This window comes from Mauremys reevesii, linkage group 5 (assembly GCF_016161935.1).
Source record: "Mauremys reevesii isolate NIE-2019 linkage group 5, ASM1616193v1, whole genome shotgun sequence".
Classification (NCBI taxonomy): domain Eukaryota; kingdom Metazoa; phylum Chordata; order Testudines; family Geoemydidae; genus Mauremys; species Mauremys reevesii.
The window spans coordinates 120,351,075-120,365,588 of NC_052627.1; the positions used below are offsets into that span (position 1 = coordinate 120,351,075).

The following is a 14,514-nucleotide window of genomic DNA, read 5'->3' on the forward strand; positions in this document are numbered from 1 at the left end:
TATTAGCCAGAGTGTTGTAAGCAAGACACGAGAAGTAATTCTTCAGCTCTACTCCACACTGATTACTCAACTGGAGTATTGTGTCCCGTTCTGGGCACCACATTTCAGGAAAGATGTGGACAAATTGGAGAAAGTCCAGAGAAGAGCAACAAAAATGAGTAAAGGTCTAGAAAACATGACCTGTGAGGGAAGATTGAAAAAATTGGGTTTGTTTAGTCTGGAGAAAAGAAGAGAGGGGAGATAATAGTTTTCAAGTACATAAAAGGTTGTTATAAGGAGGAGGGAGAAAAATTATTCTTCTTAATCTCTGAGGATAGGACAAGAAGCAATGGGTTTAAATTACAGCAAGGGCCGTTTAGGTTGGACATTAGGAAAAACTTCCTAACTGTCAGAGTGGTTAAGCACTGGAATAAATTGCCTAGGGAGGTTGTGGAATCTGCATCACTGGGAATTTTTAAGAACAGGTTCGACAAACACCTTTCAGGGATCATCTAGATAATACTTAGTCCTGCCTTGAGTGCAGGGAACTGGACTAGATGGCCTCTCGAGGTCCCTTCCAGTTCTATGATTCTATGTACAGCCCTGGCAAACACTGCTGGCCAAATTATTCTGATTTTGAGCATATGGAGTATATGTGTACCATAAGTGGAATACATATTTACAATACAACTCAAAGCACTCCACTTAATGAAAGATTAGTAACTTTTCTTTTTTATTGCGAAATAGGAGAAGGTGAACTAAAAAGTTTAAAATTTGTTTTAATAAATTAACCTATAGGGTCTGTAAACAAGACAAAGATGTATTTGTAGACTTACAAATAAATGTGCATGACTATTAAAATAAGAATTGAAAATCAATTGCTGCATGCCTGCGAAGACCTGAGGTTAGGATTCTGTGTTTCTGACCCATTGACCACATCACAGGGAAGGTCGCAATTCAGTAAGGCACTCAAATGTGTGATTAGTTCCATTGACTTGTATGGAAGTCATGGACATGGAAGTTACATAAGTAAAACTTATAACTTAGTGTTATTTAAACTGTAGGGATAATACTTACAGATTACTGGAAAGCAAACTAGCCATATTTTGATTGGATTGAAGTGTTATTTTTTCAACCATTTTAACCAAATTCATAAGTAATTAAAAGTGGGGGGATAGCTCAGTGGTTTGAGCATTGGCCTGCTAAACCCAGAGTTGTGAGTTCCCTCCTTGAGGGGGCCACTTAGGGATCTGGGGCAAAATCAGTACTTGGTCCTGCTAGTGAAGGCAGGGGGCTGGACTCAATGACCTTCTGGGGTCCCTTCCAGTTCTATGAGAGAGGTTTTTTTCCATATATTATTATTATTATGATGATTCAGCAACACTTAAAGCTGTAAAAATTATTATATTTATGTTTCAAAAATAGAAAGGTATATGGCATACAAAAAATATCATGGACACAGCCAAAACCCCACTAAATTATGTACTGGCTAATACATGTTGTTTTCTTATGAACTTAGTCAAATGAAATAGACTAAGAAAGTAGCTGTCTAATTTTGGGAGTGGGAGGGTTACTAAAAAAAATCTGATTTATTATAGCAATTGAACTTCAAGATTATATGGAATCACTCTATAGAATACTGAAGCTTCGCTTCCAGTCAGCGAACACAGATTAATGTGGTCTGCTCTCTCTGGTGAAAACCTATTAACGAAAGTGATTTTCTTTACATTATATAAATCTAATGCTGACTAATACCATAGGGTAATATCATGTAAAACAGCTTCACCACAAGTCATGCCAAGGGAGCCAAAATCCCTCTAGTAATGATAATTTAAACACATACAATATAAACAAGTTGGGATTGTTGAATTTAAACAAACTGTTCAGCACAAAAAGAAAAATCACAAATAAAATTCCAGAAGTAGAAAGTATTCTTACATATAAATACCACTTGCTTTTTTCCCTATGATTTCCCACATGGCTTTGTTCCTAGAATTATTAGATAGAAATAGTGTCTAATAAATATGAGCACTTCTTGGTTATGATACATCATTGTGGCGTATAGTACTATTCTAAAGTACCACCAGCTATTCTAAAGCACCAGGTAATCTGTAGGTAAATTAACCAGGAGCTGTGAGGTAAGTATCTTTTTAAGGCTGACTAAAGGCATGTAGCAAGTGTTTCAGCCCTGCTCTCTTGCCATACTAGGAAGATCCTTTGGGTTAGAGAAACTCAAATGTGTTCTGACAGCTGTTTTTAACGTCTGCATGATCAGTTCAGAAGTCAGGTAGGATTAGCTTTCTTTGCAGCTCAAATGATTTTAGTACTGGAGACTTTTGTTTTGTTCATTCCCTGCACTGATTATTTGTGACTTTTATAGAGAGTTCACAAGAGAGAAAAGCTCCTTGAGCCCTCCTCCGCTACAATGCACACCCATAAAAGGGCTATGGACAGTCTGCCCCTTTATTAGAGGGTTGTGAGTAAGTGGAAAGAACTGGAATGTTTGGTGATACAAGAGAGCATATGAGTAGTCCCTACAGTCACTATTTTCCAGAACATTCAGACTTCACTGAAGGTACTTGCATATGTCAGAAGTGTAAATATGTACAGATATTCCGTTCAAATAACCATAGTTAGTGGTAAGTAACCTTTATTCACTCCCTCAGTGAAACACCTATAATCACCTCTGAGTATCTGACCTCATTTACCCAAAATGTTTATGGCTATGTGAACTTTCTTTAGTATATTTGTATTCCTCTAGTACTGGAATAGATAATACAAGGTTGATCTAAGCTATTTCCTTTTAAATGTGGAGAAATATTACTTAGAAGAAATAAAGATGAGTTTTCTTTGCTTGTGAATCTATTTCCTGTAAATCTCACATCCTGATTCTTATGTGCCTGTAGTAGTGTCATAGAATCATAGAATATCAGGGTTGAAAGGGACCTCAGGAGGTCATCTAGTCCAACCCCCTGCTCAAAGCAGGACCAATCCCTAACTAAATCATCCCAGCCCAGGCATTGTCAAGCCTGACCTTAAATACCTCTAAGGAAGGAGATTCCACCACCTCCCTAGGTAACCCATTCCAGTGCTTCACCACCCTCCTAGTGAAAAAGTTTTTCCTAATATCCAACTTAAACCTCCCCCACTGCAACTTGAGACCATTACTCCTTGTTCTGTCATCTGTTACCACTGAGAACAGTCTAGATCCATCCTCTTTGGAACCCCCTTTCAGGTAGTTGAACGCTGCTATCAAATCCCTCCTCATTCTTCTCTTCTGCAGACTAAACAATCCCAGTTCCCTCAGCCTCTCCTCATAAGTCGTGTGCTCCAGCCCCCTAATCATTTTTGTTGCCCTCCGCTGGACTCTTTCCAATTTTTCCACATCCTTCTTGTAGTGTGGTGCCCAATACTGGACACAGTACTCCAGATGAGGCCTCACCGATATCAAATAGAGGGGAATGATCACATCCCTCGATCTGCTGGCAATGCCCCTACTTATACAGCCCAAAATGCCCTTAGCCTTCTTGGCAACAAGGGCACACTGTCGACTCATATCCAGCTTCTCATCCACTGTAACCCCTAGGTCTTTTTCTGCAGAACTGCTGCCTAGCCACTCAGTCCCTATTCTGTAGCAGTGCATGGGATTCTTCCATCCTAAGTGCAGGACTCTGTACTTGTCCTGCTTGAACCTCATCAGATTTCTTTTGGGCCAATCCTCATGGTACCATAGTATCATGGTACCCTGCATGAGAAGTACCAAATTAATATACTACAAGTAGGATTTAAATAGTTTTTATAGTCTAGAGGGATGTTTTTATTGTCTGTTTTGTTGATTGATAACCCTTTCATACTGCAATAAATTTAAAGGCTTGACAATCTATATTTGAAAGTGAGGACGAGCTGGAAAATTTTGAAATCAGAATTTTGTAAATGCTGCACATAGCACATGCATGAGAAACAAAAATCTAATCTCTACTATCAAAGTGTGGATTGCTACCTTTATTGTAATGAATCTAGAAAAGAGAAGCAGGATGAAGTGAGAATTCTTTTTCAGGAGCTATCAGAAAATTTTATACTCATCCCAGTTTATTCTGTCTGCAAAACACATCTACAGCCATCTGATTTTCAGCGTGATAAGTATCATTATATAATCATCTATTAGAGAAGAAGCATTGCATCTTCAAGTTGGGACCTTTTAATGGACTAGTAATCAGGGCTTAAACTAGAAAAAAGTGATGATGCGTTTACAGTTCTAAACACTAAGGCTGGGACTGGCTGAAAGGTTCTCTTCCTCTATCCCTAAGGAATGCAGTGACCCCATCTAAATGTTTAAAATTAATTTTTTATATTTTTTTCATTTTTCTAATCCTTTTCAATTGTCCAATATTTTTTCCATTTTTCAAAATTTAAAAGTATTTTCTCAGCATTATTTTTTATTGTTTGCAGCTTTTAGAAATAGCCTGTGTTGCTGAGACTACATTGCATCCTCCAGAAGCCACTTCAGCTTGTTGGAAACAGTAAGGAAAAATGGTTCATGTTCTGGTTGTGTACTTCTGATAGTCAAAAGTAAACTGTGGCCTTTCCTCAAATCTTAGGGCAGTTTCACCTCTTGTTCCATCTTACTCAAAATCGGTGATACCTTTTGAGGTGAGCTACTAATAGTGCCGAGTCTTTTCCCCACTATGACTGGAACTACATTAGAAAAATCGGAACCTGTAATGTTCTACCAAGGGTAACAATGGAGGAGACTAGCGCAGGAACTAGGGTTGCGGTGGGTGCTGCAGCACCCCTAGGTTTTAGCTGGGGATCTGCTGTCAGCCCACTGCCCCCGGCTGCTGGCTCTGCGGGGGCATGGACAGGGGTAACAGGGCTGGCTTTCAGCACCCCCCTATTCAAAGTGTTCCTGCACCACTGCATCAAAGCAAAATGCAGATATGACCTGATTCATGGTAGACAGAGGAGTATGGCTTGTCCATCCTTTTCTGTGTCTACTGACAGCAGGGCCGGCTCCAGGGGTTTGGCCGCCCCAAGCAGCCAAAAAAAAAAAAAAAAGCCGCGATCGTGATCTGCAGCAATTCAGCGGGAGGTCCTTCGCTCTGAGCGGGAGTGAGGGACCCTCCGCCAAATTGCCGCCGAATACATGAAAGTGCCACCCCTCTCCGGAGTTGCCGCCCCGAGCACCTGCTTGATAAGCTGGTGCCTGGAGCCGGCCCTGACTGACAATATGAAACTTGTGCTTTCCAGTGATAGATAAACCTAATGTTTTAATATGGCTTTCATTACATTAAACTTCTACATTCAATACTAGACCTGCTAAAAATTTCAAATTTAGAAATTTCTGTGAAAAAAAGACATTTTAGGGACCATTTTTTAGCCATCTCTATGAAATATCTCTTTAGATTATTTTTATTCATCATTACATTTAAAAAACAATCTGAGCAATAATAATTAGTTTAGGAATTTACTATTTAGTTAATTATGTCTTTTACATATGTTATGTAAACTACCTTCATTATTCTTTCTTTATACTCGTAGCACTGCTACATACATTAGCTTCTCATTGTTGTAAGTAGTGATCTTAATCTTTCTTAAGTGATCTTAATCTTTGGGGGGAGGGATAGCTCAGTAGTTTGCCCATTGGCTGCTAAACCCAGGGTTATGAGTTCACTCCTTGAGGGGGCCATTTAGGGATCTGGGGCAACAAACAAACAAACAAAAAAGTCAGAGACACTACTTGGACCTGCTAGTGAAGGAAGGGGACTGGACTGGACTCAATGACCTTCCAAGGTCCCTTCCAATTCTATGAGATAGGTATATCTCCATATATTATTATTATCTTCTTTCTTTAAGGATACTTAGAATATTTAAATCAGGGTAATGTATTAGTTGTATGTAATTCAGTTTATATTGTTATATTGCCATATGATCCTCTTCCTCCCATCCTGCCTGGCAGCAGCATTGATGCTCAGTATTTTGACTTTCTAGTCAGGAAATGTGACTTAAGATCAGTTAATCAGCTGCAGTATAGTACTTAAGACCTAGTCCACCCCTTTCCCTCAGTTATTTTTTTCATGTCTGCTGGAGGCATGGAGAAGCATTTACCTCATCTTTCTCTCTCGCTAACCTTCATTATTTCCTGTCTCCTGACAAGAAAACACTGAGTAAAATGAAGGAGACAGAAAAGAAGAATGAAGGAAGAATTGCCAAAAGGAGCAATTAAAAGGAGAGCTATTTCTCCTCTACTTTGCTCCTCTCCCTGGTTCTAGTGGCCTGAGTTCTGCAGGCCTTCCAGAGCTCTGTTGGTGGCTTTTTAATGAGTTAACCCCTTCTCTCCACAAGGCACTCTTGAAGGTCTTGAGATCTCAGATCCCAAAGGAACTGACTTACTGATCACCCAACAGGTGGAGATTTTGCCAATATTTTGTTTCCTCATACTCCTTTCAAATACAGCCCTTTAATCTAAAGGCCATAATGGTTCCTTTTACTCCCAGGGAAAATTACCCCAAAGGTAGGAGTTTGCAGTTAGGCAAGTTGTTTCTCCGTATAACCACCGTGATATGCGTAACATTACGATTAACTCTTTATTTTATGGTCATAGTCATCACAACTACTTTGCCTCTAAAAAGACAGCAATGTTTCCCAGATACTTCTCCAGGAACTTTGTCCCCAGAACTCTGAATGGAAGCATTCTCTCAGGATTGGAGCACAGAAGTGAATTATTGCTTACCATGGTGTTATTGAAGATAGACAGAATAGGACAGAGGTCGTTCTGCTGGCTCGCATGTGACCTTGTTGTCATTGGCTCTCCAAAATGATTAGTCTGATCGCTTACTGTCTGTGGAAGCTGACTTAGACAAGATCTCACAGTGTAGGGCCCTATTCAGTTTTCCAGTCCAGAAATTCCAACTCCAACAGGCTGGAGATTGAATAACTCTTTTGGATAAGATTAGTGAACAGGGTTATGACCAACCGCATTACCTGTGAGTAATCTTTCCTTTTTGAAAAACAGTGTCTGTGGCTTTGTCCTCAATGAAAATGTATGCCTTTAATTCGCTAGTAGCCACTAGGTGGCAACTACACACAAGTCAAACCAACTACTTGGGACTGCATATGCGCACTAGTTCCAAGCTCTGATGTTGTTACCATGGTGACTTTGATCACTGCCATACTTTTCCTATTTTTTGTACTGCATACTGTATCTCTCTAAACCTTACAGACATGATCTTGGGAAATCTATCTTTGTTACTGTAATTATTTGTCTCACAAAGTTCCTGTAGAAATGTTAATAGCCAAGTACTATTTTTATTCTTCTACACTGAGAAAGCTACCATGATCAATATTCAAACAATAGAATTTTCCAAATGGTAAATCTTATAGTGCATATTTTTCATCTTTCTGTAGTATAATCTCTCTAGAATAGCATTTCCCAACATAGGAGGTGCTAGTCTGGTTTAGGATGGCCAGGTTGGGGAAGTCTTCATGACCCTATATCCACATTGTCTCCACACTGCAAATGTACTGCTGCAAGTGGAGTGCAGTTTCCCTCCCTACTTCTGCAGCAGCCATGATGCTTAGTAAAGGAGCGGTTCACAAGTACAGGTCTGCAGAATCAGGAAGCAGCTAACTGACCCAAACTTTACATCTCTTCTCTCATGTCACTTAGCTGAGCTTTGAGAGCATGTCTTGACTCCACAGAGCAACCAAAAAGTGCCCCTGTGATGGAGTATACAAAACCCACATAGGGTTCCAACTTTCTGATCTAACAAAACCAAACACCCTTGCCCCACCCCTTCTCCAAGGCCCTGTCCCACTCATTCCATCCCCCTCTCCCCCACCCTCACTCACTCACTCACTCACTCATTTTCACCCAGCTGGGGGAAGGGTCCCTTTTCAACTGGGTGTTTGGTTGAAAACTGGACACCTGGCAACCCTAACCCCACACTGGACAACAAGGGGGTTAAGGAGCTACTCTGGGCTCAAGCAGCTCTGCTATGCCACAAATGCAAGGCATGCACAAGCTGGAGGAGGAACTTAAAATGGGGAGAGAGCAGCTTTTGTTACTTGTTGGCAAACCAAGGAAGAAAACAGACCTTCAGCCCTCAGCTCCTGGGGAAAGGACTGACTGATGGCAGGAGCTTCCCAGAGTGCTGCTGCCCAAAGGCCCCTTCCTGAGGGAAGGGAGGGCCAAATTCAGAGGCACCTTGAGAAGAAATCCTTACCCTCTCTTTCCTATTAACTCAGATTGTGTTAATTCCCTTGCATATTTTGTTCATGGAGGACCTCAGAGTGGGAGAGACTCTCAAGTGACCTGGCTGGAGGGTCAAGTCACAGGAAGAGGCAAACTGCCACAAAGACAGACCGGCTGTTGGCAGAGACACCCAGTGGGGAGAGAGCTACTACATCATTCCTGGCCACAATGAAGCACCAGCAACGAGTCAGTCCCTTCGCTACCCCACTTTGAACATACATGTAGGCTTTAGGTAAGGATAGACAGCCAAAAAAAGGGGGAAGAAGAGGGAGCAAAACTTCATTTTGAAAAAGACAAACAAAAGGGAAGAATAAAGATGAAAAAATGAAGGAAAAAAAGACAGAGAAACTCTGCTGGGAACATTGTATGCAAAGTTCTGGACGGTGTCCGTCCACTACAAGGATCTCCAACACAAAAATGTTGGGCAGCACTGCTTCAGAAGCACAAAGTACTAAGCATCAAAACTTGTTCTCTCATACGTTCCCTTGTAGGGTTTGGGTTCTTATTGTGAGAGCTGACAGAGGTCCCCTAATTCTCTGCATGAATTTCACCAGAACTCTGAGAGAGTAAAATACCCTGAAAGGGATAGGAAACCAGGGCAATATCAATATGTAATTATGTTCTGATGGTGGAACTAGCGGAGCTATCACTAGTGCTAGCGTTCATAATGTGAATCCAATCCAGGAGAACAAGATATTCAGAGAATATGGTAGAAAACTTCACAGGTATGTTTTGTTGCTGGTAAACTAATTTATTTTTGCTGAAATATTCAAATCATGGGTTAATAAAATGGAACTTTGCTGTAAGTACACTTCTACCTCGATATAACGCTGTCCTCGGGAGCCAGGTGATGGGGAATAGTGTTACAAAATAATAGGAGGGAGTTATCATGGATATCATGTTTCACACTTCACTGATAGTCCTTACTGGTTGCAGTCATACCTTTCATTGGTAACTCTTACAGGCTGTGATCCCAGGTCTCTAAAAGGGAAGGTTAAATTATTATCCCTTTGACACCTAGCCCTGCATTGTCTTCTTTACTGATGAGCCTAGAAGGTTCTCAGTTTTTATACTTGTAGATTGGCTGTACTTAATAAACAACCTCTTCCATAATTTATTACAAATTTAAATATGCAACTATAGTAGGTACCTTAAGCTTATGATGCTACAGTATCTGAAAATATTTGAGATAAAACAGGTTAAAATTTTAAAAAAGCTTCTTGTCTGAATTATGATGTGTGGTGGTGCATCCACAAATCAAGATCAGAATATAAGAGTCCTTCAAGGATAAACAATTCCTGTAGAGTTCAGTTTTATTCTCAAAAGCTAAGACAACTGCATTAGAACATCTTATATCTTTGGAAAATCTTAGATTTTTTTACTTGAATCCTATCCTTACATAAAGCATGATTCAACCAGAAATCCATTCTCATAGAAATATTATAGTAAAGAAGGGCAAAGATCCACAGGTGTCTGTCTTGTTCAGTCACAGAAAAATTGACAGCAATGTATGCCCGCTTGCTTTTAACAGGTGATGGTTCCAAAGAAAAGGGTGAAGAAAAATGTGGAATAGCAAACAAAATGCTAAATATGGGGCAAAACTTTGTCCTGTGTTGCAAAGGTGTGCTAGCAGAGGAAGAGTGTTCAGAACCCTTAATTTTCCCAGGGCTTAAATTTTCATTTAGTATTTCCTAGAGCCATAGAGCATGGGGCTTCAGCCCCACAGGAGGCACCAGGGCTCGGGGCTTCAGCCTCGCGGGGTATGCGGGGGCTCCTGGGGGTTTGGAAATATTTACTGGAGCTCCGCTCTGGACATCTCCGGCTGAATTTAAGCCCTGCCCAGGCCCTTCCCATCAGTGTATCAGCCGAGAGGGATTTTGCTCTAGATTTAGGTTAGGATTCTGGCTCACTACCCTGGCTGGTGCATCCAGGGCTGGCTCCAGCTTTTTTGCCACCCCAGGAGGCGAAGCGAAAAAAAAAATAAAGATAAAGCCGATCGGCGGCAGCTCAAATCGCTCCACTTTGTTCTTCAGCGACAATTTGGCGGCGGGTCCTTCATTCCCTCTCTTCCTCTTCGGCGGCACTTCGGTGGCAGCTCAAAGAGGAAGAGAGGGACTGAGGGACCTGCCGCCGAATTGCCGCCGAAGTCCCGGACGTGCTGCCCCTTTCCATTGGCTGCCCCAAGCACCTGCTTCCTTCACTGGTGCCTGGAGCCGGCCCTGGATGCATCACAGCCCTGGGGCTTGGGGGCTTGATCAGCCTTTTCAGCATGTAAACTGTAAACTGCAGCTAGGATGAATATTGTTCCTCTAAAGGAGCAGTAAGGGGTGCCCAGCCAGGTGCCCTGAAGCATCCTGTCCTGCACTGACAGATTGGCTCCAAGTATATACAGTACACAGAATGGCTACTTGGGTTAACTAAAAACATATTTTTAGATAAGCAAAAGAACAGTTCTGTGTATTGTGATATGAAAGAGTCCAAATTTAATGTCCTACCCTAATTTAATGATTTCTAAGCCAACATGAGTAACGTGCATATATGGCAATCACTCCACTCAAAACTTACCTCAAATCTCTCTTATCATAATAATGCCTCTCTTCTCTTAAGCTTTTTAGGCTTTCGGTCCTCCATCGTGTAAGTCTTTATAGCCTTCTCTTCTACTTAATATGGCTTTCCAGACCACGCTCAATTTTCATAGTTTTGCTGTGCTTGCTTCTCATCTGTTGATACAATAATTTAGTTACTCTACTTAATCCTACTAGAATCTCTAACACCCCAATTCCATACTTGAAATTTTAGTGTACATTTCATGACTTAAAGGTGAGTGTATGCTGTACATAATTATGATTTCCATTAATTGGGTTTTTATGTCATATAATTCAAAATGCTTAATTTTACATGATATAATTTACAATTAAGTATATGTATACTGTCAAAATATAGTTCAAATATTGTTTAATATAAAACAAATAAAACATGTTAACATTATATAATCAAATTAATCTTTGATGTTCTCCTAAATTATACTTTTAAAATACATTTTAAATTCCTGTAAATTTTTACTTCCTGTTATTTTATTTACAGAATATCCAAGGTATCTCCAAGCATCCAGTTCAAATTATTAAGAAGCAATATGTAAAAGGTAAAGGCAAAAGTTGATGTTTATGTAATTTTATAAAATGACATGCATTTATCTAAGTGTCTGAGTAAAAATATGTGATCAAGTACTATTAAAGCATACCAACATCTCAAAAATGGAGAAAGACTACATTCTAACTGTGTAGTTATAATATAACATTATCTTTTAAACTAATCTTTCTGCTGCTTCTTGCCAGTATAGAATGTGGGTTTGCTGCCTCTTCCTTGATTTATGCAAGCAAGTTCATCAATTTAAATATTCTCTGCCCTCCCGGCCAGTCCTCCTACCTTCAGTTTGTGTTCTTTTTTCACAGTTTGGAGCTTGCATCGTTGTAATGGAACCAAGTTATCCTGCCTTATCTTGCTAAGAAGTTTTTCTGTGCTTTCATCTGAGAAAGTTTCTCCTAGGGAGGTGCCAGTACTAGATTGACTAGGCCAGCTAAGGGCCAAAATATTCTTTGATTGCTAGTCAGATGGATGCTATAAACTGCATTCAAGGAAGATAGTATAGAGAGGGCTGTAAGTCCTAGGGAATCATGACCCAAGTGATAGAGAAAGGACTGGACCCACAACAGTGAACAGTAGTGTAAGAGAGACTTGCTTACATAACCTTTTCTTCCTGCAGGTAGCTGCACAAGACCACTGCTGCTGCTTTGTTGCTCTTGGTTTTTGGAGGGAGTAGTGGTTGGCTTTGCACAGGACGCTTTGGAATAGGACACAGTTCAATATAATGAAGCAAAAGGGTTTATATAAGTACAAGTGAAAGGAGGAGCAGAGTTTGGAATAACAATAAAAATCTTAAAATTATAAGTGTCTATCTGAGATGAGAAAAAACTCTGAATAGCTAAAGCTGGAAGTTTGTAATTTCTCATGTTATTTTTAGTTATTTCATCTGTGTACAAACAGTGGATACATACACATGCTACCCAATGTGCACTACAACACATAGGCAGACTTAGACTGAGTCTGGCAAAATTCAATAATGATGCTCATGGATCATATGTAAGGCTACAATTTAATCATGGGTATTTTTAGTAAAAGTCATGGGCAGGTCATGGGCAAGAAACAAAAAATCACGGCCTGTGACGTATCCATGACTTGTACCATAAATACTCCTGAATGAATCTTAGGGGGAGGGGCACTGCTGTGGGGGGAGATCCGGGGGGGGGCAGCGGGTGCTCTGGAAACCACCCCAAGGGGAGTCCCGGGGGGCCAGTGGCTTCTCCAACTGCCGCCGGGGATGGGGGAAGCCTTGGGGCCAGCCGTTGCTCTTAGCTGCGGCAGCTCCAGTCGCCCCTGGGACCACTGCTCAGGTGGTCCCCAGGGCCAGCTGCACCAGTTGATGTGGATGACTGCAGGGCTGCCCGAGCGGCTGGCTGCAGAGCCACTCCAGCAGCAGCCGGTGTGGCTGTCCCCAGGGTCATCTGAGCAGCCAGCTCCAGAGCCAGTTGCTTGGGCAGCCCTGCAGTCAGCCACACTGGCCACTGCAGAAGTCATGGAGGTCGCAGGAAGTCACAGAATCCATAACTTCCACGACTTCCGTGGCCAACACGGAGCCCTACTCATATGTACTTTGCAAAACTACATTTTTTCAGGTTTTTCTTTCCTTTGCAAACTTCTCCAGACCTTCACATTTCCTCCTTTGCAACTTTTACAATCAGCTGGTCACAGTCAATAGTAGAGGAAATATACTATACTTCAAGCATTATTGCCTTTCCTACACCAAGTAGAATAGGATTCCAGTAATGCATTAACTTTTACTTGTCATCCTGTCGTTTCTTCTGTAAAGACTCAGTACACATGGAAATAATTTCCTAGGAAACTGTGATAGCAGTAGGAAATTAGTTCATTATTTATTTGTTGAGTACAGGATAATTGCTGTTAGATGGCTTAACTTTTCAATTCCTTGCATTTGTAGTGGTCTGTGAGATACGTTTGATGCTTAGCAACCTTGCCTGTTTTACAACAAAGTTTTATTGTTTTGTTTTGTTTCTGTGATATAATATATGTTTCTCACATCTCCTTTCTAGGAAAAGAAAATGAAATAGTAACTATTTCCCCAAGAACATTGTTTGTTTCAGCTAAAGGATATACGTTCTTAGCAGCAGGTAACAATAATAAACAATCATAAGATAACTGCTGCCAGATCTCTTTTGGATGCCACTACATCTTCATTAACCTTGTGAAGGTGGCCCATTTCTCACAAGCAGAGTCTGAATGTCTGTATTATAGGCAGCGCTGGTAGCAATATCTATCTGAAAAGCTGCCTAATACTTTTCAGCATAAGCACCTATAACTTTGCCAAACTTTAATCATTCATGCAGAAAGTTTTCATGCCTTGGGCAAGGTTAATTCTCACTAAAGCTGTCAATCATAGTTAATGCATGCAATTATTGCAAAGCAAATTAACTAGATTAAAAAAATAGTCACAGTTAATTGCAGTTTTAACCACACTATTAATAGTAGAATACCAATTTAAATTTATTATTAATATTTTGGATGTTTTTCTATTCATCTCATAGAAGTCCACTCAGTTCTACTTCTTGTTCAGTCAATTGCTAAGACAAACAAGTTTGTTTACATTTACGGGAGATAATGCTGCTCGCTTTTTATTTATAATGTCACTTGAAAGTGAGAACAGGCATTCACATGGCACTGTTGTAGCTGGCAATGCAAAGTATTTACATGTCAGATATGCTAAACATTTGTATGTCCCTTCCTGCTTCAGCTTGTGGGCTCTAAAGTTTTATATTGTTTGGTGTTTGAGTTTTTTTCACAAAATTATAACCTTTTGTGAAAAAACATGAATTCTATAAAATTATGTTGCCCAGTAACTGAAAAATATAACAATGGAAAGAAATACGGAAAGGACGTTTAAAAAGTATAATACAGTAATAGAAATGTTGCAAGGGTACTAATGGAGAGTTTTATTTGCTAGATTTTTCCCATATTGAACTAAGAATCCTTGCACATCTATCCTGTGACCCAGAACTTCTGAAACTATTCCAAGAACCTGAAACCACTGATGTGTTTACTACACTGGCTTCTCAATGGTAAGACTACATTTACACCATCTGATGTAAACCAGGCCAGTGGTTTTCAACCTGGGGTCTGCAGACTGTCTAAGATTTTCAGAGATCCACACC

The 14,514-nt window shown here is 40.4% G+C and overlaps 1 protein-coding gene across 1 annotated transcript in view; it reads left to right on the top strand.

The window, feature by feature from the left end:
- The window catches only part of POLN (DNA polymerase nu), a 227,947-nt gene that overhangs the window by 108,051 nt on the left and 105,382 nt on the right, over nucleotides 1-14,514 (top strand). Inside the window, exons 17-19 of the mRNA XM_039539378.1 lie at nucleotides 11,315-11,372; nucleotides 13,399-13,476; nucleotides 14,307-14,421. Coding sequence (XP_039395312.1) covers nucleotides 11,315-11,372; nucleotides 13,399-13,476; nucleotides 14,307-14,421 — 251 coding nt within the window. The remainder of the gene's footprint in view (nucleotides 1-11,314; nucleotides 11,373-13,398; nucleotides 13,477-14,306; nucleotides 14,422-14,514) is intronic.